This window comes from Hyperoodon ampullatus, assembly GCF_949752795.1.
Source record: "Hyperoodon ampullatus genome assembly, chromosome: X".
NCBI classification, from domain to species: Eukaryota; Metazoa; Chordata; class Mammalia; order Artiodactyla; family Ziphiidae; genus Hyperoodon; species Hyperoodon ampullatus.
The window spans coordinates 71522972-71548369 of record NC_136913.1 but is presented as its reverse complement, the minus strand read 5'-3'; the positions used below and the strand labels follow the sequence as shown (position 1 = coordinate 71548369).

Genomic DNA, 25398 nt, shown 5'->3' with positions numbered 1-25398 from the left:
GAATGAAAGCCAAAGGAAGAGTGAATGGAAGAAGGGAGGAAGGGAGGGAGGAAGGAAAGAAAGAAAGAAAGACAGGAGGGAGGGAGGGAGGAAGGAAAGAAAAAGAAAGTGGAAAGAAGAAGGGTGGGAGGGAGGGAGGGAGGAAAGAAAAAGAAAGAAGGAAAGGAGGAGCGGAGGGAGGGAGGGAGGAAGGGAAGGTAGGAAAAAAAGAAAGAGCAGGTAAAGTAAAATAGAATAAAGTATGAAATATAGTAGCGTTATTAAAATTAAAAAGTAATTATTGAAAAAAAACACGGACCGATAGAACCCTGGGACATATGGTGGAAGCAAAGCTATACAGAGAGAATCTTACACAGAAGATTACACATACACATTCACAAAAAGAGAGCAGGGGGAAAAATCAAAAATCTTGCTCTCCAAGTCCACCTCCTCAATTTGGGATAATTCGTTGTAAAAAGAGGAAAAGGGCGAGAAGTCTGAAATCTTGCTAAGTCCACCTCCTTAATGTGGGATAATTCGTTGTAAAAAGAGGAAAAAGGGGGGAAAGTCTTAAATCTTGTCCTCAAAGTCCACTTCCTCTAATTGGGATGATTCGCTGTCCATTCATGCACTCCACAGACGCAGGGCACATCAAATGGACCGTGGAGCTTTAATCCGCTGCCTCGGAGGCTGCACAGAGAGATTTCCCTGTCTCTGCTCTCACAGCTCCCGGGTCTCAGCCTTGGACCTGGCCCCGCCTCTGAGCGTAGGTCGCCGGAGGGCGTCTGTTCTTCGCTCAGACAGGACGGGTTTAAAGGAGCCGCTGATTCGGGGGCTCTGGCTCACTCAGGCAGAGGGGAGGGAGGGGCGCGCAGTGTGGGGCGGGCCTGCGGCGGCAGAGGCCAGCGTGACATTGCAGCAGCCCATGGCGCTCCGTGTGCCCTCCTGGGAAAGCCGTCCCCGGGTCCCGGGACCCCGGCAGTGGCGGGGTGCACAGGCCCCCCGGAAGGCGGGGCGGACAGTGACCCGCACTCGCACGCAGGCCCCACGGCGGCGCCCTGCGGCGGCGGCGGCGGCGGCGGCAGCAGCCCCAGCGTCCCACGGCCGTCTCCGAGGTCCGCGCCTTACCCGCGGCTCGCGCCTGTCTCTGGCGCCTCCCCAAGCAGCCCTCTTAATGCCCTCTCCTCGCGAACCAGGCAACAAAAGGGAAAAAATTCTCTTGCCTCTCCGGTAGCTTCAGACCCTTTCCCCGGACTCCCTCCGGGCTAGCCGTGGTGCACTAACCCCTTCAGGCTCTCTTCCTGCCGCCAGCCCCAGTCCTGATTTTTGACTATGAAATGCAAGGCATTTTTTCTAACTCTTTCAAGATCTCTTTATTGATCCTTTCACCTACATGCATACTTCTTCTCTTCTTATCCTCACAGTATAATTATTCCATAATTTTGGTTAGTTTGATATTCAGGGTTAACATTATAATGACTATGTAAATGTTTTACACATTTGACTTGTGTGGTATAATATTACTTTTTGTCCTTTTCTGCATACTATTATTTTGTTTCCTTGAAGTTCTTTATTTACTTAGGTTTTGGCTTTTGTATGTTTGCTTGCTTAATTTTCTAGGTACTACTACTAATTTATCCTCAAAACCTTCCCCAGTTGTACATACCTCCTTTCAATACATTCATAGACATTTGGTAGTGCAGCAATTTTATCATCTTAAATAAATTTTCCTGGAACTTCTGATCTGCTCCAACCTGAATTGGTTACTCTGCACCTGGAGCACAACTGTTACCCTGAGATTTCCATATTCAATCTGTTTGTTCTTTTGCTATACTTTCAGTAAGGTTTCCTCAAATTTATCTTACAACTTTTCTACTGAGTTTTTTCATTTTTGTTCTTATTCAATCTGTCACTGATACTAATAAACTCCATGTGCCATGACAGCAGCTTTCAGGCTCCATGGACTGTCGTAAGGGTTCCTTGAGTCCCCATACTGCAGGAGAGAGGGCACAGAGACAGAGTATTACTAGAAACATACTCTTCCAAAATGAAAGATAAGATAACCACAGGGTTCCTCACTAGGATTCTATTTGATATAAAGGAGTTTTAGGCATAATTGAGGTTAAAAATTGTCAAAGCCATGGATACTGTGCAGAAATCTTTATCCCTATAGAAAATGCTAACATACAAAAAAAGAAATAAGTATTACCATTTTCTTCTTGCTTTTGGTTTGTTGAAACTTCTACTAGAGGTAAGAATAGTAAACTGCTTACTATCTTTTTATTTATAGTGGTTTTCCAAAATGCAGCATGCTCACAGCAGAAAGAAACTTTGCAAAGGTTATGTGTTGTAATAGGACCTCTTTTGTAATATTAGATAAACTGCAAAAAAGAATATGTTTGCCACATAAATATATTCCTGAGATTGTGGTAGAAACTATGTAGATGTTTTAAAGTCTAATAGACCTTCTAGTTACTGATCACCAAAATGAACTTTGCCTCAGGATGTCTAGTTAGCCATTACTTGTGGAATAATGTGGACATTTTTGATTCATGTTTCCTTGTTATATCTTATACTTCTTAAAAAGTCTAGGAAGCGAATTTGGTATATTTTACCTTTAATTTCATTGAATATTATGTACATGCATTTCTTTAATGTGGACTGTTTTCACAGGTTCGTGCCTAATGTTACTGACTTATTTATTCATGAAAGGTAAACCGAACACCTATTATGTGACAGAACTCTTCTAGATGCCATGAGAAAAACGCAGCTCTCCTTCAGAATTTGCAATTTAGCATGGTCAATTTTTTTAAAGTCTCTGTGCTTCAGTTAACAGTAAATGGACATAATATAACAGAGGGTTGTTTTGAGATAATGCATGTGGATAATAAGTGTAAAGCACCATAAGTCACCCGTAAAAGTTTGTTCCCTCCCCTATCTCTCTACAATTCAGTTTAATGCCTGCCCTTTCCATCTGTGTTTTCATTGTAGTGGATATATGTAAAAACAAACTCTTGTATGGTCAAATATTTATATAAACAACACATGTTTGAATGTTTAAAATACATTTTGAAAGATAAGTAAATTTCATGGAAAACAGATGTATGTTTTTACATTTTAAATTATGTTTATTTTCCTAGGATCATGGCTAAATTTGAAATGACTTTAAATAGAAGAACCCTTTGCACTTATACTGTTTATAGCTTCTTTTTTCATTAAATATAACTCTCCACCACCAATGTGTATGAAAAACTAATTGTAAACTCTCTATTATATAACATGGAGATTGACTTAAAGCTGGTGGGCATCTTGAGATTGAATACCATACTCTTATTTTATATAAGAAAAGTGTAGATAGATGGGGGTATGGCTCACCAAAGGTCACACAGCTGGTCAGTGATTAGAGGCCAGATCTCTTTCTTACTAGTCTACCATTATTTTCATTTCCATTTCACCAGTCTATGCCTTGCCATAAAAATTACTTTCCTTATTTCTTAAAAATACAGAATCTTGCTAAATCTAAAGCCTCTAGCAAGTACTGAAATTGGAATTGATCATTTCCTAAGGTGCAACACTTATCTCTCATACTTAATGTATTACCCTGTACATATTTTTCTACATGAGCTTCTCTGAGGACAACTCTTATAAACGCTTGGTGGGGCATATGTCAGAGTGTAAAAAAGAAAACTATACTGATTAACAAGACTCAAAAAGAAAGGTGAGGGGTACCTTCAAGATAGCAGAGGAGTAAGACGTGGAGATCATCTTCCTCCCCACAAATACATCAAAAATACAACTACATGTGGAACAACTCCTACATAACACCTACTGAAGGCTGGCAGAAGACCTCAGACTTCCCAAAAGGCAAGAAATTCCCCACGTACCTAGATATGGCAAAAGAAAAAAAGAAAAACAGAGACAAAACAATAGGAATAAGACCTGCACGTCTGAGAGGGAGCTGTGAAGGAGGAAAAGTTTCCATACACTAGGAAGCCACTTCAGTGGTGGAGACAGGCAATGGGTAGGGGAGAAGTTTTGGAGCCATGGAGGAGAGTACAGCAACAGGGGTGCGGAAGGTAAAACAGAGAGATTCCCACACAGAGGGTCAGTGCCGACCAGCAATCACCAGACTGAGAGCCTTGTCTGCTTACCCACCAAGGCAGGTGGGGGCTGGGGGCTGAGGCTCTGGTTTTGGAGGTCAGATCCCAGAGGACTGAGGTTGGCTGTGTGAACACAGCCTGACGGGGGCTAGTGTTCCACAGCTAGCTTGGAGGGAGTCTGGGAAAATATCTGGACCTGCCTAAGAGGCAAGAGACAATTGTTTCAGGTGCTTGAGGAGAGGAGATTCAAAGCACTGTCTAAATGCACTCCAGAGATGGGCATGAGCAGGCTATCAGCACAGACACCAAAGACGGCCATGAAATGCTAAGGCTGCTGCTGCAGCCACCAAGAATCCTGTGTGCAAGCACAGGTCACTATCCACAAATCCCCTCCCTGGAGCCTGAGCAGCCCGCCACTACCAGGGTCCCATGATCCAGAGACAACTTCCCCAGGAGAACACACGGTGCACCTCAAGCGCTTGCAACATCATGCTGGCCTCTGCCACCACAGGCTCAACCTGCATTCCATACCCCTGCCTCCTCCTGGGCTGAGTGAGCCAGAGACACCTGAAGAACTTCTACTTTAACCCCGTCCTGACTGGGCAAAGAACAGACACCCTCAAGCGACCTACACACAGAGGCAGGGCAAAACCCAAAGCCAAACCCCAGGGGCTGTGCGAACAAAGAAGGGAAAGGGGAATTTCTCCCAGCAGCCTCAGGAACAGTGGATTAAATGTCCACAATCAATTTGATGTAGTGGAATACCTGATTAGATAACAAATGATCCCAAAATTGAGGTGGTGAATTTTGGGAGCAACTGTAGACTTGGGGTTGGCCTTCTGCATCTAATTTGTTTCTGATTTTAAGTTTATTTTAGTTTAGTATTTAGAGTTTATTATCATTGGTAGATTTGTTTATTGATTTGGTTGCCCTCTTCTTCCTTTTTTTTCTCTTATGTATAGATTTTTTTTTCCTTATTCTCTTTTTCTGATGATGTATGTGTATGATTCTTTGTGTGATTTGTCTGCATAGCTTTGCTTTTACCATTTATCCTAGGGTTCTGTCTGTCCATTATTTGTTTGTTTGTTTGTTTGTTTGATTTTTAGTATAGTTTTAGCACTTGTTATAATTGGTGGTTTGTTTTTTGGATTGGTTGCTCTCTTCTTTCTATCTTTCTTTGTTTTCCTTCTTTTATTACCTTATATATATTTTTTTAATTTTTAATAACTTTTAATAACATTTTAATTTAATTTAATTTAATTTTTTTCTTCCTTTCTATTTTTCTCCTTTTTTTTTTCTGAGCTGTGTGGCTGACATGGTGTTGGTGCTCCATCCAGGCGTAAGGCCTGTGCCACTGAGGTAGGAGAACCGAGTTCGGGACATTGGTCCAATAGAGACCTCCCAGATCCATGTACTATGAACCAATGAAAGCTCTCCCAGAAATCACCATCTCAATGCTAAGACCCAGCTCCACTCAACGACCAGCAAGATACAGTGTTGGACACCCTATGTAAAACAACTAGCAAAACAGGGATATAACCCCACCCATTAACAGAGGGGCTGCCTAAAATCATAAAAATGTCACAGACACCCCCAAAACAAACCAACGGATGCGGTCCTGCCACAAGAAAGAAAACATCCAGCCTCATCCACAAGAACACAGGCACCAATACCCTCCACAGGAAGCCTACATAAACCACTGAACCAATCTCAACCACTGGGTGCAGACACCAAAAATAATGGAAACTATGAAGCTGCAGCCTGCAAAAAGGAGACCCCAACACAGTAAGTTAAGCAAAAGGAGAATACAGAAAAACACGAAGCAGATGAAGGGGCAAGGTAAAAAACCACCAGATCAAACAAATGAAGAGGAAATAGGCAGTCTACCTGAAATAGAATTCAGAGTAATGATAGTAAAGATGATACAAAATCTTGGAAATGGAAAGGATAAAATACAAGAAACGTTTAACAAGGACTTAGAAGAACTAAAGAACAAACAAACAATGATGAAGAACACAACAAATGGAATTAAAAATTCTAGAGAAGGAATCAATACCAGAATAACTGAGGAAGAAGAACGGATAAGTGACCTGGAAGATGAAATACTGGAAATACCTATAGCAGAGCAGAATAAAGAAAGAAAAATGAAAGGAATTGAAGACAGTCTTAGAGACCTCTGGGAAAACATTAAACACACCAACATTTGAATTATAGGGTCCCAGAAGAAAAAGAGAAAAAGAAAGGGACGGAGAAAATATTTGAAGAAATTATAGTTGAAAACTTCTCTAATATGGCAAAGGAAATAGTCAATCAAGTTCAGGAAGCAAAGAGAGTCCCATACAGGATAAATTGAGGAGAAACACACCAAGACACATATTAATCAAACTATCAAAAGTTAAATGCAAAGAAAAATTATTAAAAGCAGCAAGGGAAAAACAACAAATAATATACAAGAGAATCCACATAAGGTTAACAGCTGATCTTTCAACAGAAACTCTGCAAGCCACAGGGGAGTGGCAGGACATATTTCCAGTGAAGAAAGGGAAAAAACTACAGCCAAAATTACTTTACTCATCAAGGATCTCATTCAGATTCAACGACAAAATTAAAATCTTGACAAAAAAGCAAAAGTTAAGAGAATTCAGCAGCACCAAACCACCTTTACAACAAATGCTAAAGGAACTTCCCTAAGCAGGAAACACAAGAGAAGGAAAACACCTACAATAACAACCCAAGACAATAAAGAAAATGGAAATAAGAACATGCATATCGATAACTACCTTAAATGTAAAAGGATTAAATGCTCCAACCAAAAGCCATAGACTGGCTGAATGGATACAAAAGCAAGACCCATATATATGCTGTCTACAAGAGACTCATTTCAGACCTAGGGACACATACAGACTGAAAGTGAGGGGATGGAAAAAGATATTCCATGCAAATGGAAATCAAATGAGAGATGGAATAGCAATTCTCATATCAGACAAAATAGACTACAAGAGACTCATTTCAGACCTAGGGACACATACAGACTGAAAGTGAGGGGATGGAAAAAGATATTCCATGCAAATGGAAATCAAATGAGAGACGGAATAGCAATTCTCATATCAGACAAAATAGACTTTAAAATAAAGACTATTACAAGAGACAAAGAAGGACACTACATAATGATGAAGGGATCAATCCAAGAAGAAGATATAACAATTGTAAATATTTATGCACCCAACGTAGAAGCACCTCAATACCTAGGGCAAATACTAGCAACCATAAAACGGGAAATCAACAGTAACACAATCATAGTACGGGACTTTAACACCCATTTTAACCAATGGACAGATCATCCAAAATGAAAATATATAAGAAAACACAAGCTTTAAATGATACAATAAACAAGATAGACTTAACTGATATTTCTAGAACATTCCATCCAAAAACAACAGAACGTACTTTCTTCTCAAGTGCTCATGGAACATTCTTCAGGTAGATCATATCTTGGGTCACAAATCAATCCTTTGTAAAGTTAAGAAAATTGAAATCATACCAAGTATGTTTTCTGGCCACAACACATTGAGACTAGATATCAATTACAGGAAAAAATCTGTAAAAAATGCAAACACATAGAGGCTAAACAATACACTACTAAACAACCAAGAGATCACTGAAGAAATCAAAGAGGAAATCAAAAAATCCCTAGAAACAAATGACAATGAAAACACAATGACCCAAAACCTATGGGATGCAGCAAAAGTAGTGCTAAGAGGGAAGTTTATACCAATACATCTTACCTCCAGAAACAAGAAACAACTCAAATAAACAACCTAAACTTACACCTAAAGCAATTAGAAAAACAAGAACAAAAAATCCAAAAGTTAGGGGAAGGAAAGAAATCATAAAGATCAGGTCAGAAACAAATGACAAAGAAATGAAGGAAACGAGAGCAAAGATCAATAAAAGTAAATGCTGGTTCCTTGAGAAGATAAACAAGATTGATAAAACATTAGCCAGACTCATCAAGAAAAAAAGGGAGAAGACTCAAATCAGTAAAATTAGAAATGACAAAGGAGAAGAAAAACTGACTCTCTAGAAATACAAAAAAATGATCCTTGGAAACAAGATGGCAGAGTAGAAGGATATGCTCTCACTCCCTCTTGAGAGAACACCAGAATCACAACTAACTGCTGAACAATCAACAGGAAGACACTGGAACACACCAAAAAATATATCCCACATCCAAAGACAAAGTAGAAGCCATAATGAGAAGGTAGGAGGGGCACAATCACAATAAAATCAAATCCCATAACTGCTGGGTGGGAGACTCACAAACTGGAGAACACTTACAGCACAGAAGTCCACCCACTGGAGTGAAGGTCCTGAACCCCACGTCAGACTTCCCAACCTGGGGGTCCAACAACAGGAGGAGGAATTCCTAGAAAATCAGACTTTGAAGCCTAGTGGGATTTGATTGCACGACTCTGACAGGATTGGGGGAAACAAAGACTCCACTTTTGGAGGGCACACACGAAGTAGTGTGCACATTGGGACCAGGGAAAGGAGCAGTGACCCCAGGGGAGACTGAACCAGACCTACCTGCTAGTGTTGGAGAGTCTCCTGCAGAGGCTGTGGCTCACCATGAGGAGAAGGACACAGGCAGCAGAGGTACTGGAAAGCATTCCTCGGTGTAAGCCCTCCCAGAATCCACCATTGGCTCCATCAAAGAGCCCGGGTAGGCTCTGGTGTTGGGTTGCCTCAGGCCAAACAACCAACAGCGAGGGAAACCAGCTCCACCTGTCTGCAGTCAAGTTGATTAAAGTTTTACTGAGCTCTGCCCACCAGAGCAACAACCAGCTCTACCCACCACCAGTCCCTCCCATCAGGAAACTTGCACAAGCCTCTTAGATAGCCTCATCCACCAGAGGGCACATAACAGAAGCAAGAAGAACTACAATCCTGCAGCCTGTGGAACAAAAATCACATTCACTGAAAGATAGACAAGATGAAAAGGCAGAGGGTTATGTACCAGATGAAGCAAAAAGATAAAACCCCAGAAAAACAACAAAATGAAGTGGAGATAGGCAACCATCCAGAAAATGATTTCAGAATAATGATAGTGAAGATGATCCAGGACCTCAGAAAAAGAATGAAGGCGAAGATTGAGAAAATGCAAGAAATGTTTACTAAAGACCTAGAAGAATTAAAGAACAAACAAACAAAAATGAACAATACAATAACTGAAATGAAAACTACACTAGAATGAATAAATAGCAGAATAACTGAGGCAGAAGAAGGGATAAGTGACCTGGAAGGCAGAATGGTGGAATTCACTGCTGTGGAACAGAAAAAGAAAAAAATAATGAAAAGAAATGAAGACCACAAAAGAGACCTCTGGGACAACATTAAATGCAACAACTTTCACATTATAGGGGTCCCAGAAGGAGAAGAGAGAGAGAAAGGACTCGAAAAAATATTTGAAGAGATTACAATCAGAAACTTCCCCAACATGGGAAAGAAAATAGCCATCCAACTCCAGGAAGCACAGAGAGTCCCACACAGGATAAACCCAAGGAGAAACATGCTGAGACAAATAGTCATCAAATTGGCAAAAATTAAAGACAAAGAAAAATTACTGAAAGCAGCGAGGGAAAAATGACAAATAATATGCAAGGGAACTCCCATAAGGTTAACAACTGCTTTCTCAGCAGAAACTCTACAAGCCAGAAGGGAGTGGCATTATATACTTAAAGTAATGAGAGGGAAGAACCTACAACCAAGATTACTCTACCCAGCAAGGATCTCATTCAGATTCGAGGGAGAAATCAAAAGCTTTACACACAAGAAAAAGCTAAGAGAATTCAGCACAACCAAACCAGCTCTACCACAAATGCTGAAGGAACTACTCTAGGTGAGGAACACAAGAGAAGAAAAGACCTACAAAAATAAACCCAAAACAAATAAATAAATGGCCATAGGAACATACATATTGATAATTACCTTAAACGTGAATGGATAAAATGTTCCAACCAAAAGACACAGGCTTGCTGAATGGATAGAAAAACAAGACCCAACTATATGCTGTCTACAAGAGACCCACTTCTGAGCTAAGGACACATACAGACTGAAAGTGCAGGGATGGAAAAAGATATCCCATACAAAAGGAAATCAAAAGAAAGCTGGAGTAACAATACTCAGATACAAAAGATATTAAAGTAAAGAATGTTACAAGAGACAAGGACGGACACTACATAATGATCAAGGGATCAATCCAAGAAGAAGATGTAACAATTATAAATATATATGCACCCAATATAGGAGCACCTCAATACATAAGGCAACTGCTAACAGCTGTAAAAGAGGAAATCGACAGTAACACAATAATAGTGGGGGACTTTAACACCTCACTTACACCACTGAACAGATCATCCAAAATGAAAATAAATAAGGAAACAGAAGCTTTAAAAGACACAATAGACCAGATAGAATTAATTGATATTTATAGGACATTCTATCCAAAAACAGAAGATTACACTTCCTTCTCTAGTGTGCATGGAACATTCTCCAGGACAGATCACATACTGGGTCACAAATCAAGCCTCAGTAAATTTAAGACAATTAAAATCATATCAAGCGCCTTTTTTGACCACAGTGCTACGAGATTAAAAATGAATTACAGGGAAAAAACATTTAAAAAAAGCAAACATGTGGAGGCAAAATGATACATTACTAAATAACCAAGAGATCACTGAAGAAATCAAAGAAGAAATCAAAAATTACCTAGAGACAAAACACAATGAAAAAAAGACGATCCAAAACCTATGGGATGCAGCAAAAACAGTTCTAAGAGGGAAGTTTATAGCTCTACAAACCTACCTCAAGTAACAAGAAAAATCTCAAATAAAGAATGTAATGTTACAACAAAATGAACTAGAGAAAGAAGAACGAAGAATACCCAAAGTTAGCAGAAGGAAAAAAATCTTAAAGATCAAAGCAGAAATAAATGAAATAGAAACAAAGAAAACAATAGCAGAGATCAATAAAAGTAAAAGATGGTTCTTTGAGAAGGTACACCAGATGGATAAACCATTAGGCAGACTAATCAATAAAAAGAGGGAGAGGACTCAAATCAATAAAATTAAAAATGTGAAAGGAGAAATTATAACAGACACCGCAGAAATACAAAGCATCTTAAGAGACTACTACAAGCAACTCTATGCCAATAAGATGGACAACCTGGAAAAAATGGACAAATTCTTAGAAAGGTATAAACTTCCAAGACTGAAACAGGAAGAAGTAGAAAATATGAACAGAGAAATCACGAGTAATGAAATTGAAGCTGTGATTAAATATCTTCCAACAAACAAAAGTCCAGGACCAGATGGCTTCACAGGAGAATTCTGTCAAACATTTAGAGATGAGCTAACACCCATCCTTCTCAAATTCTTCCAAAAATTGCAGAGAAAGGAACACTCCCAAACTCATTTTATGAGGCCAGCATCACCCTGATACCAAAACAAGAAAAAGATAATTAAAAAAAAAATACAGACCAACATCTCTAATGAATATAGATGCAAAAATCCTGAGCAAAATACTAGTAAACAGAATTCAACAAAACATTAAAAGGATCATACACCATGATCAAGTGAGATTTATCCCAGGGATGCAGTGGTTCTTCAATATATGCAAGTCAAACAATGTGATACACCATATTAATAAATTGAAGAATAAAAACCATATGATTTTATCAATAGATGCAGAAAAAGCTTTTGACAAAATTCAACACCAATTTGTGATAAAAACTCTCCAGAAAGTGGGCATAGAGGGAACTTTCCTCAATATAATAAAGGCCATATATGACAAACCCACAGCAAACATCATTCTCAATGGTGAAAAACTGAAAGCATTCCTTCTAAGATCAGGAACAAGACAACGATGTCCACTCTCACCACTATTATTCAACATAGATTTATAAGTGCTAGCCACGGCAATCAGAGAAGGGCAGGAAATAAAAGGATTACAAATTGGAAAAGAAGAAGTAAAGCTGTCACTGTTTGCAGATGATATGATACTATAAATAGAGCATCCTAAAGATGCCACCAGAAACCTAGTAGAGCTAATCAATGAATTTGGTAATGTTGCAGGGTACAAAATTAATGCACAGAAATCTTTTGAATTCCTACACACTAATGATAAAAAATCAGAAAGAGAAATTAAGGAAACACTCCAATTTACCATTGCAACAAAAACAATAAAATACCTAGGTAAAAACCTATCTAGGGAGACAAAATACCTGTATGCAGAAAACTATAAGACACTGATGAAAGAAATTAAAATTGAAACCATCAGATGGAGAGATATACCATGCTTTTAGATTGGAAGAATCAATATTGTGAAAATGACTATACTACCCAAAGCAATCTACAGATTCAATGCAATCCCTATCAAATAGCCAAAGGCATCTTTTACAGAACTAGAACAAAACATCTGAAAATTTGTGTGGAGACGAAAAAGACCCCAAATAGCCAAAGCAGTCTTGAAGGTATAAAGCAGAGCTGGATGAATCAGAGTCCCTGACTTCAGACTATATTACAAAGCTACAGTAATAAAGACAATAGGATACTGGCACAAAATCAGAAATATAAATCAATGGGACAAAATAGAAAGCCCAGAGTTAAATCCACACAGCTATGGTCAACTAAACTATGATAAAGGAGGCAAGGATATACAATGTAGAAAACACAATCTCTTCAATAAATGGTGCTGGGAAAACTGGACAGCTACATGTAAAAGAATGAAATTAGAACACTTCCTAACACCACACACAAAAATATACTCAAAATGGATTAGAGACCTAAATGTAAGAACAGACACTATAAAACTCTTAGAGTAAAACATTGGAACACTCTGATAAATCACAGCAAGATCATTTTTGATCCACCTCCTACAGTAATGGAAATAAAAACAAAAATTAAAAAATGGGACCTAATGAAACTTCAAAGCTTTTGCACAGGATAGGAAACCATAAACAAGATTAAAAGACAACCCTCAGAATGGGAGAAAATATTTGCAAAGGAAGCAATGGACAAAGGATTAATATCAAAAATATATAAACAGCTCATGAAGCTCAACATTTAAAAAAACAAACATCCCTATCCAAAACTGGGCAGAAGACCTAAACAGACATTTCTCCAAAGAAGACATACAGATGGCCAAGAAGCACATGAAAAGCTCCTCAACATCACTAATTACTAGAAAAATGCAAATCAAAACTACAATGAAGTATCACCTCACACCAGTGAGAATGGGCATCATCAGAAAGTTTACAAACAATAAATTTTGGAGAGGGTGTGGAGAAAAGGGAACGCTCTTGCCCTGTTGGTGGGAATGGAAATTGATACAGCCACTACGGAGAACAGTATTGAGGTTCCTTAAAAAACTAAAAATAGAATTACCATATGATCCAGCAATCCCACTACTTGGCATATACCCAGAGAAAACCATAATTCAAAAAGACACATGCACCCCAATGTTCCTTGCAGCACTATTTACAATAGCCAGGTCATGGAAGCAACATAAATGTCCATAGACAGACAAATGGATAAAGAAGACGTGGTACATATACACAATGGAATGTTACTCAGCCATAAAAAGGAATGAAATTGGGTCTTTTGTTGAGACATGGATGGACCTAGAGACTGTCATACAGAGTGAAGTTAGTCAGCAAGAGAAAAAAAAAGAAAAATCGTATATTACCGCATATATCTGGAACCTAGAAAAATGGTAAGGACGAACCACTTTTCAGGGAAGAAATTGAGACATAGATGTAGAGAAGAAACATATGGACACCAAAGGGGGAAAGCAGCACGGGGGGGTTGCAGGGGTGTGTGATGAATTGGGCAATGGGGTTTGACATGTACACCTTAATGTGTATAAAATTGATGACTAATAAGAACCTGCTGTATAAAAAGAATAAATAAAATACAAGTCAAAAGTTCAAAAAAGAAAAAAAAATAAAAGGATCATGAGAGATTTCTACAAGCAACTCTGCGCCAATAAAATGGACAACCTGGAAGAAATGGACAAATTCTTAGTAAAACACAACCTTCCGAAACTGAAGCAGGAAGAAATAGAAAATATAAACAGGCAAATCACAAACACTGAAATTGAAAATGTGATTAAAAATCTTCCAACAAACAAAAGCCCAGAACCAGGTGGCTTCAGAGATGAACTCTACCAAACATTTAGAGAAGAGCTAACACCTATCATTCTCAAACTCTTCCAAAATATAGCAGAGGGAGGAACACTCCAAAACTCATTCTACGAGGCCACCATCACCCTGATACCAAAACCAGACAAAGATGTCACAAAAAAAGAAAACTACAGGCCAATATCACTGATGAACATAGATGCAAAAATCCTCAACTAATTACTAGCAAACAGAATCCAACAGTACATTAAAGCAATCATACACCATGACCAAGTGGGGTTTATCCAAGGGATGCAAGGACTCTTCAATATACACAAATCAATCGATGCAATACATCACATTAATAAACTGAAGTATAAAAAACATATGATTATCTCAATAGATGTAGAAAAAACTTTCGACAAAATTCAACACCCATTTATGATAAAAACCCTTCAGAATGTAGGCATAGAGGGAACTTACCTCAACATAATAAAGGCCATATATGACAAACCCACAGCCAGAATCATTCTCAATGGTGAAAAACTGAAACCACTTCCACTAAGGTCAGGAAGAAGACACTCTCACTACTATTATTCAACATAGATTTGGGAGATTTAGCCACTGCAATCAGAGAAGAAAAAGAAATAAAAGTAATCCAAATCAGAAAAGAAGAAGTAAAGTGTCAATGTTATCAGATGACATGATACTATACTTAGCGAATCCTAAAGATGATACCAGAAAAGTACTACAGCTAATCAATGAATGTGATAAAGTAGCAGGATACAAAATTAATTCACATAAATCTCTTGCATTCCTATACACTAATGAAGAAAAATCTGAAACAGAAGTTAAAGAAACACACCCATTTTTCATTACAACCAGAAGAATAAAATACCTAGGTATAAACCAAAAGGAGACAAAAGACTTGTATGCAGAAAATGACACTGATGAAAGAAATTAAAGCTTACTCAAACAGATGGAGAGATATACTATGTTCTTGGATTCGAAGAATCAGTATTGTGGAAATGACTCTAGTACAGCAATCTACAGATTCAGTGCAATCCCTTTCAAGCTACCAATGGCATTTGTCACAGAACTAGAACAAACATTTCAGAATTTGTATGGAAACACAAGAAATCCCAAATAGCCAAAGTAATCTTGAGAAAGAAAAATGGAGCTGGAGGAATCAGGCTCCTGGATTTCAGACTATATAACAAAGCTGCAGTAATCAAGACAGTATGGTACTGGCACAAAAACAAAATATAGATCAATGGAACAGGATAGAAAGCAGAGATATAAACCCTCACACATGTGATCACCTTATGTTTGATAAAGGAGGCAAGAATATTCAATGGGGAAAAGACAGACTCTTCAGTAAGTGGTGCTGGGAAAACTGGACAGCTACATGTTAAAAAAAAATGAAATTAGAACACTCCCTAACACCATACACAAAAATAAACTCAAAATGGATTAAAGACCTAAATGTAAGAACAGACACTATCAAATTCTTAGAGGAAAGCCTAAGCAGAACACTCTATGACATAAATCACAGCAAGATCCTTTTTGATCCACCTCCTAGAGAAATGGAAATAAAAACAAAAGTAAACAAATGGGACCTAATGAAACTTAAAAGTTTTGCACAGAAAACGAAACTATAAAGAAGACAAACAGACAGCCCTCAGAATGGGAGAAAATATTTGCAAACAAAGCAACTGACAAAGGATTAATCTCCAAAATATACAAGCAGCTCATACAGCTCAATATCAAAAAAACAAAAAACCCTATCCAAAAATGGGCAGAAAACCTAAACAGACATTTCTCCAAGGAAGATATAGAGATTGCCAACAAACACATGAAAGGATGCTCAACATCACTAATCATTAGAGAAATGCATATGAAAGCTACAATGAGATATCACCAGACCACAGTGAGAAAGGCCATAGTTAAAATATGTACAAACTAAATGTTGGAGAGGGTGTGGAGAAAAGCGAACCCTCTTGCATTGTTGGTGGGAATATAAATTGATACAGCCACTATTGAGAACAGTATGAAGGTTCCTTCAAAAACTAAAAATAGAGCTACAATATGACCCAGCAATCCCACTGCTGGACATATACCCTGAGAAACCATAATTCAAAAAGTGTCATGTACCAAAATGTTCATTGCAGCACTATTTACAATAGCCAGGACATGGAAGCAACCTAAGTGTCCATAGATAGATGAGTGGATAAAGAATATGTGGCACATATATACAGTGGAATATTACTCAGCCATATAAAGAAAGGAAATTGAGTTATTTGCAGTGAGGTGGATGGACCTAGAGATTGTCATACAGAGTGAAGTAAGTCAGAAAGAGAAAAACAAATACCATATGCTAACACATATATATGGAATCTAAAAAAAAAAAAGTCTGAAGAACCTAGATTCAGACAGGAATAAAGACACGGATGTAGAGAATGGACTTGAGGACATGGGGAGGGGTAAATATAAGCTGGGACGAAGTAAGAGAGTGGCTTGGACATATATACACTACCAAATGTAAAATAGATAGCTAGTGGGAAGCAGCCGCATGGCACAGGGAGATCAGCTCAGTGCTTTCTGTCCACCAAGAGGGGCGGGATATGGAAGGTGGGAGGGAGACACAAGAGGGAGGAGAAATGGGGATATATGTATATGTATAGCTGATTCACTTTGTTATACAGCAGAAACTAACACACCATTGTAAAGCAATTATACTCCAATAAATATGTTAAAAAATATATACAGATCACCCCATCCCAGGTCTACTAATCAGGATTTTCAGGGAAGGACCTTGGAATCTATATATTTCCTTTCCCCCAGTAATTCTGATGATAGGCAAATTTGGAAAGGATTTCACTTCACTACACTATGTCATTGTGGCTAAATATTCTAGTTTGGTCTTTCCCTCCATAATAATTGGTCAATTTTTGTGATTTGTATTTTTCTTGTCTATTTGTTTATTGTGTATACATCTTCTGGATTGTAAATTCAAGCTCCACAAGGGTATATATCAGGCCTGCTTGGTCACTACTCTATCCCCAGCACTAGAACAGTGCTTGGTATGCACTTGATGTTCAGTAATATTTGTGGAGTGAAATAATTTTTTTTATACTATTTTAAATGTTGCACTCCATTTACAGTTATTACAAAACACTGCCTATATTCCCTGTGTTATATAGTAAGTCCTTGTAGCCTGTCTTTCATCCGACTCTTTGTACCTCCTATTGCGCCATCTCTATATTGCCCTTCCCCTCCTCACTACTGGTAATCATTAGTTTGTTCTTTGTATCTGTGAGTCTGCTTCTTTTTTGTTATATTCGCTAATTTGATGTAGATTTTAGGTTCCATATATAAGTGATATCATACATATTTGTCTTTCTCAGGCTGACTTATTTCACTTAGCATAATGCCCTCCAAGTCCATCCATGTTGCTACAAATGGAAAAAAAAATGTTCTTTTTATGGCTGAGTAGTATTGCAGTGTGTGTGTGTGTGTGTGTGTGTGTGTGTGTGTGTACCACATCTTCTTTAGCCATTCATTTGTTAATGGACACTTAGGTTGCTTCCTTATCTTGGCAATTGTAAATAATGCTGCTAAGAACATTGAAGTGCATGCGTTTTTTGAATTAGTGTTTTCATTTTTTTATTTTTGGATATGTACGGGAGCAGAATTGCTGGGTCATATGGTAGCTCTATTTTTAGTTTTTGGGAAAACCTCTATACTGTTTTTCATAGTGGCTGCATCAATTTACATTCCCACCAACACTCTAACAGGGTTTCCTTTGAACGAATGAATGTTTAACAGAAAGGTGTGCCCTCTATTTATAGCACACAGAACACAAATATATAATAATATACATTTAAACTAATGGCAGTTTGGAATATTGTGGGTTTTTTATTATTTTAATAGAAATGTACTTAGAAGCTTATAGGGTCTGAGAGTCCTCATTTCAAATAGCCAATATATTTGAGCTGTCAATACATAGGAGCTATGGTTATAGAAGATACTTATTCTATAAATGGTTATAGAAGATACTTATTCTATAAATTTATGAGCAACTCTGGATAGGTAAAGTTTATCCAGGAGACTAAAGATTTGGAAACCAATTATCTCAATTTCCAGTTTCCTCAGTTAAGGAATCTGAGTCCCAGAGTGATAAAAAACTTGACCATGGGTCATATAAAATGGTTGAAAAACTGTATTATACAAAATTATGGGTATTTATTTTGAAACAAAGGAATAAATACTTGAATTCCCTGGTGGCCTAGTGATTAGAATTTGGCACTTTCACTGCCATGGTCTGGGTTCAATCCCTGGTCGAGGAACTGAAATTCTGCAAGCCACATGGCACAGCCAAAAATAGGAATAAATACTCTTTGCATAACTGATAGCTGGAATGTAGAAGAGGCTATTTGGAGTAAGGTGGATCCAGAGTGAAAAACTGGAACCAAGGCCTAGAATTAATAAAACAATAGATACTGATTCAGTTTTAAGAAGAACATTTTTGGGAAAAAAAATATATATATATCAAAAAACTGGACTGAGGAACCTTGCAAAGTAGTATGTTCCATGTTCCTGAAATTTTCATGCAAAGACTGAATAGCCATCCACCTATAATGCTGAAGAAGGAACTTTTACCTTAAATGGAAGGTTAAACTCTTTGGTTTCTAAGATCCCTTCCATTGTCTATGATTATTTGAAAATGTAATAAACCCATTAAGATTATGTTTGTATACTGAATTATTGTCCTGGCGCCTTCCAGTTTTGAGAAATATCCAGAGACGAACTATGTCACCCCTAGTATGTAATATATTCCCATATAGTCCCAATGTTCACATATTATTATACCTTTATCATTATACAGTATATAATCATTCATTTCTCCCAAGAAGGGTGAAAAAAGGAGTTGAAAATAAATGGACATTGGTTTCTGTTTTCTGTTTTCTTCTCTCTTCCCAAGCCTTTATGACCCAAAGGAAGCCAAAATCATCCTAAGAAAACTGGTATCGTTCTTCTTCTGCCCACACCATCATTTTTCCAAGCATGTGTGGCTAAGATTATTGTGAAAAAAGAAGCATCAGTATTTGATAAGCGTCAGTATTAAAAGACAGGAAATAGAGAAAGTACATGACAATTTAATGGAACTTTAGTAAGAAGTTGAAATTCTTTACTTGTTCTGAAGTTTAGTAGCTTATTCTCAATTAGACCATATACTGGGAAATTGAAATGGAACCATACTCTTTAAAATAGTGTTTCTCCTATGGGAGAATTTAGCAAAGCTAGGAAAATTAATATCCATAAATATTTTCCTTTTCTACCAGGTAATTTTCACTTGGGAGCCTACAAAGCAATCCATGTGTTTCAGGTTTCACATTTAGCATTGAATGCTAAATACTCAAAGGTACTACATATCCTGAATTTGAAGAGAAAATGCCCCCACCAAAAAAAAATTATAAAGAAGAATTAATCTTCTTGGACTAACTGAATAGTTCTTCTGTTTTGCCCTGCATTTTTTTTTTTGCAAAATCTTACCAAGTAAAAGTTAACTTTATTCATGTTTTTAATTTACATTAGAGAATATCTAAGGTGGTTTTGTATTGAAGTGGACCTTGTTGTATAGAAGCAATTCTACTTGGTATACAAAGAAAGGGTACCATAATCAAATTTAGATCTGAAACTATGAAATGCTATTGAATGACTTTCTACACTAAAAAAGAATACACAAGTTTTAAGAATTATTCTTCCACTTTGTAGGTTGGCGTGGCAATTTTACTTTGTAGAGTCATATGGCAAAGTTATAAAGGTTACAAACTCCAATCATATGAAATGAGCTTTTTGAAAATTACATGAGAAACTTGAGAATAAAATTGGTTTTAGAATGCAGCTTCCAAAAAATGTTGGAGTAGACATAATTTTCCCTAGCCTTCCCATTAAGTACAACTAAAATCCCTGGACATTATATATTAAACAAATATAAGAAGACTGTGAAGGGTGGAAAGAACTCACATCTGCTAGGGACAACAGGATCTAAAGAATAGCATCAAAATATATACATTCATTTATTTATTGTTAACCATTTTTTAATTGAAGTATAGTTAGTTTACAATGTTGTGTTAGTTTCAGGTGTACAGCAAAGTGATTCAGTTACATGTATATACATATATATGTATATATATGTATATATATACATATATACATATATATGTATATACATATACATATATATACATATATATGTATATACATATACATATATATACATATATATATATATATATATATTACTTTTCAGATTATTTTCCATTATAGGTTATTACAAGATATTGAATATAGTACCCTGTGCTATACAGTAGATTATTGTTGGTTATCTATTTTATATATAATAGTGTATATATGTTAATCCCAAACTCCTAATTTATCTCTTCCCCCACCCCACTATCCCCTTTGGTAATAAGTTTGTTTTCTATGTCTGTGAGCCTTATTTCTGTTTTGTAAATAAGTTCTTTTGTATCATTTTTTTAGATTCCACATATAAGTGATATCATATGATATTTGTCTTTCTCTGTTTGACATCACTTAATACAATAATCTCTTGGCCCATCCGTGTTGCTGAAAATGGCACTTTCATTCTTTTTTATGGCTGAGTAATATTCCATTGTATATATATATCATGTGTTTATCCATTCATCTGTCAATGGACGTTTAGGTTGCCCTATAACTATTAAAGAAATTGAATTCAAAAAACTCCCCAAAAAAGAATCTACAAGTACCCAAAACCTACAGCTAACATCACACTTTAATGGTGAAAAATAGAATGCTTTCCCTCTGAGACCAGAAACAAGATGTCCACTCTAACCACCTTTATTCACTATAGTAGTAGAAGTTCTAACCAGCACAATAAATCGAGAAAAGGAAATAAAAGATACACATGATTAGCTGTGTAGAAAATCCTAAAGAATCTACAAAACACTCTTACAACTAATAAGTGAATTCACCAAAGTCTTTGGATACAAGATAATCATATAAAAATCAATTGCATGTCTATATAGTAAAAATGAATGCAATGAAATTGAAATTTAAGATATTAATAAATTATTTGCAATCCCTCAAAAAATCAAACACTTACACGTAACTCTAACAAAACATGTACAGGACTTGTATGATGAAAACTACAAAACACTGATGAAAGAAATAAAAGAAATTCTAAATAAATGGAGAAACATTTTCTGTTCATGTACTGGAAGACTCGACATAGTAAAAATGTAAATTCCCCCCAAATTGATATTCTGGTTTAACATAATTCCTATAAAATTCCAGCAAGGTTGTTTGTTGATGTAGACAAGATAATTCTAAAATTCACATGGAAAGGAAATATGCTAGTATAACTAAAACAGTTCTTGACAAAAATAATAAAGTGGAAGAAATCCATCTACCCAATTTCGAGACTTATTATATAAATACAGTAACCAAGACTGTGGTATTGGCAGGGTGATAAGACGTATAGATCATTTGAATGGAATGAAGAGCCCAGAAATAGTCCTGCACAACCATGGCCAACTTAGTTGATTTTTGACAAAGGTGCAAAAGCAATTCAATGGAGGAAGTCTTTTCAAGAAATGGTGCTGGAACAATTGGATATCTATAGGAAAACATAAATTAACCTTGATGTAAATCTCACAACTTATACAAAGTGCATTCATAATGGATCAGATATTTAAATGTAAAAAATAAAGCTATAAAAATTTTAGATAACATAGGAGAAAATCTTTGTGGCCTAGGGCTTGGTAAAGAATTCTTAGGAATAGTACTAAAAACATAATCCATAAAAGAAAAAAAAAACAGTAGCTTGGACTTCATCGAAATTAAAAAAAAAAAAAGAAAACTTTTGTGCTGCAAAAGACCAGGATGATGAAAATACAAGCTACAGATGAGGAGAAAATATTTGCAAACCACATACCTGACAAAAAACTCATATCTGCTACAGAATGGGAGAAATTTTTGCAAAACCACATATCTGACAAAAATTCATATCTAGAATATATAAAGTACTTTCAAAACTTAATTTTAAAGAAAAAACAACAATTACAAAATGTACAAGAGACATTTCACTGATATATGGATGGCAAAAAGCACATGAAAAGTTTTTCAACATCACTAGCCATTAGGGAAATTAAATTAAGAATTTGATGATCTATTGCTACATGCACCAATGAGAACAGCTAAAAAAAATAATTACTTATAATATGAAGTCCTGGCAAGAATGCCAAGAAACTGGATCTCTCATACATTGCCGGTAGAAATATAAAATGGTACAACTTTTATGGAAACAATTTGGCAGTTTCTTTTAAAATTAAACATATAATTACCATTTGACCCAGCAGTTACATTCTTGGGCATTTATCTTAGAGAAATGAAAACTTACATCAGCACAAAAACCTGTACATGACTGTTCATAGAAGCGTTTTAGCTGTATATAATAGCCAAAAATTAGAAACAACCCAAGTGCCCTCTAAGTGAAGGGTTAAAAAAACATTGCAAAGAAACAGAAATAAAATGGTACATAAGTATCATGGAAGAATACTTAGCAATAAAAATGAATAGGCTATTGATATATGTGACTTTAATAAATTTCCAGGAAATTAAGCTGAATGAGAAAAGCCAATTTATTGAAATTTTTGAATTCACATGCTGTATGACTCCGTTTATATAACATTCTCAAAATGACACAACTATAGAGGTGGAAAACAGATTGGTGGTTGACAGGGGTTGAGGATGGTGGGAGGGAGGAGAAGAATGGTGTGATAGAGGAACATAGAATTGTACACATATATTGTACAATATCAATTTCCTTTTTCTGTTATGGTGCTATAATTATGTAAAATGTAAATTGGAGGAAACTGAGTGAAGAAGACAAATTTTTGCAACTTCCTGTAACTCAAAATTTATTTTACTATAAAAAGTTTTAAAAATTGGTCCTAAATCTAATAAAATGCAATTTTAGAATACTTAAAATACACAGGTAGTCATTATGGAGCCAAACAAAGTTACAAGAAGACACATTTTCACGTACGAAGAGCAAGATTGGAAATGGGATATGAACTATAGTTAGAGCTGCATGTCTGGTCCCATTCAGAAAAGAACCAATTCATGTTTCTTCTGAAATATTTGGTGGATGATTTTCACCAGAAATAAAAACAAAAACAAGTTCTGCGACGGGTTGCATGTTGCTTGAAAGTCTGAGTATTTAGATAAATATTTCTTCTAATAAGGTATTTTAAAATAAAAGCAAATACTTTTATTTTAGCTTATTGAGTAATAATACAACTGCATTATTCTAGGTACCTACTTATTCTTTTTAATCATATTTTATGCAGTATCCATTCATTATTTTAATGGCTAGAACTGCTAAGGTTTCTATTTTTACAAAACTTTCTCTTCTATTTCTCTTATAAAGACTTGGATTGGGAATCGAAGAAGGAAATATCGTTTAATGGGGATTGAAGTTCCACCTCCAAGAGGAGGCCCTGCTGATTTTTCTGAGCAACCCGAATCTGGTTCTTTATCTGCACTCACACCAGGAGAGGAAGCTGGTCCTGAAGTAGGAGAGGATAATGACAGAAATGATGAAGTATCCATCTGTTTGTCTGAAGGAAGCTCACAAGGTATTTTATATGCTCCACCTCCTAATGATATCTTTTGTGAATTTGATGCTTTTTTACTTGCTTTTCAGCTTACCTCACTTCAAATCTAAAGTCGTCAAAACATTTGGTTAAACATTTGAAAAGAATAGACATATTTTTATTCTATTTTAAAATAATAGTTGTATATATTTAAAGTGTGCAACATATTTAGATATACATGCACATAGTGAAATGATTACTACAGTCAAGCTAATTAATATACCCATCTCCTCACATAGTTACCTTTTTGTGTGTGTGTGGTGAGAGCATCTGAAATCTACTCCCAAAGCAAATTTCCAGCATACAATGTAGTACAGTTGACCTTTAAACAACATGGGTTTGAACTGCACTGGTCCACTTTCAATAAATACATTGCAAAACTTTTTGGAGGTTTGCAACAATTTGGAAAAACTTGCAGACAAACCCTGTAGCCTAGAAATATCGAAAAAGTTAAGGGCCTCCCTGGTGGCGCAGTGGTTGAGAGTCCGCCTGCCGATGCAGGGGATACGGGTTCGTGCCCCGGTCTGGGAGGATCCCATATGCCGCGGAGCGGCTGGGCCCGTGAGCCATGGCTGCTGAGCCTGCGCATCCGGAGCCTGTGCTCCGCAACGGGAGAGGCCACAACAGTGAGAGGCCCGCATACCACAAAAAAAAAAAAAAAAAAAAAAAAAAAAAAAAAGTTAAGAAAAAAGTATGTCATGAATGCATAAAATATATGTAACATACATATAACATACAAAATATGTGTTAATCAACTGTTTATGTTATTGGTAAGGCTTCTAGTCAACAGTAGGCTATTAGTAGTTAAGTTTTGGAGGAGTCAAAATTTATACTTGGATTTTTAACTGTGCAGGGGGGTTGGTGCCAGTAACCCCCACGTTGTTCAAGGGTCAACTGTATTGTTAACTTTAGTCATCATGCTCTACATTAGTTATCTAGACTTATTCATCCTATGTAATTGCAATTTTGTACCCTTTGACCAATATTTCCCCATTTTCCCCACCTCCTCACCCTGGTACCTACCATTCTATTCTCTACTTCTATGTATTTGACTTTTTTTGATTCCACATGTGAGATCATGCAATGCTTTTCTTTCTGTGTTTGGCTTATTTCAGTTAGCATACTGTCCTCTAGGTTCATCCAAGCAGTCGCAAATGGCAGGATTTTTTTAAAGGCTAATATTCCATTGTATATGTATACCACAGTTTCGTTATCCATTCATCTGTTAATGGACACTTAGGTTGTTTCCATACCTTGACTACTGTGACGAATGCTGCAATGAACATGGAAGCACAGATACCTCTTTGATGTACTGATTTCATTTCCTTTGGATATATACCCAGAAGAGGAGTTGCTGAATCATATGGTAGTTTCTTTTTTTAATTTTTTGAGGAAATTTCATACTGTTTTTCATAATGGCTCTACCCCTTTTTCCATA

General features: G+C 36.7%; 1 protein-coding gene across 1 annotated transcript in view; it reads left to right on the top strand.

Annotated features, from left to right (window-relative positions):
* HDX (highly divergent homeobox) overlaps positions 1-25398 on the top strand; it is a gene marked incomplete at both ends in the record, with an annotated part of 192424 nt that overhangs the window by 143516 nt on the left and 23510 nt on the right. Inside the window, one exon of the mRNA XM_079727734.1 lies at positions 23735-23942. Coding sequence (XP_079583860.1) covers positions 23735-23942 — 208 coding nt within the window. The remainder of the gene's footprint in view (positions 1-23734; positions 23943-25398) is intronic.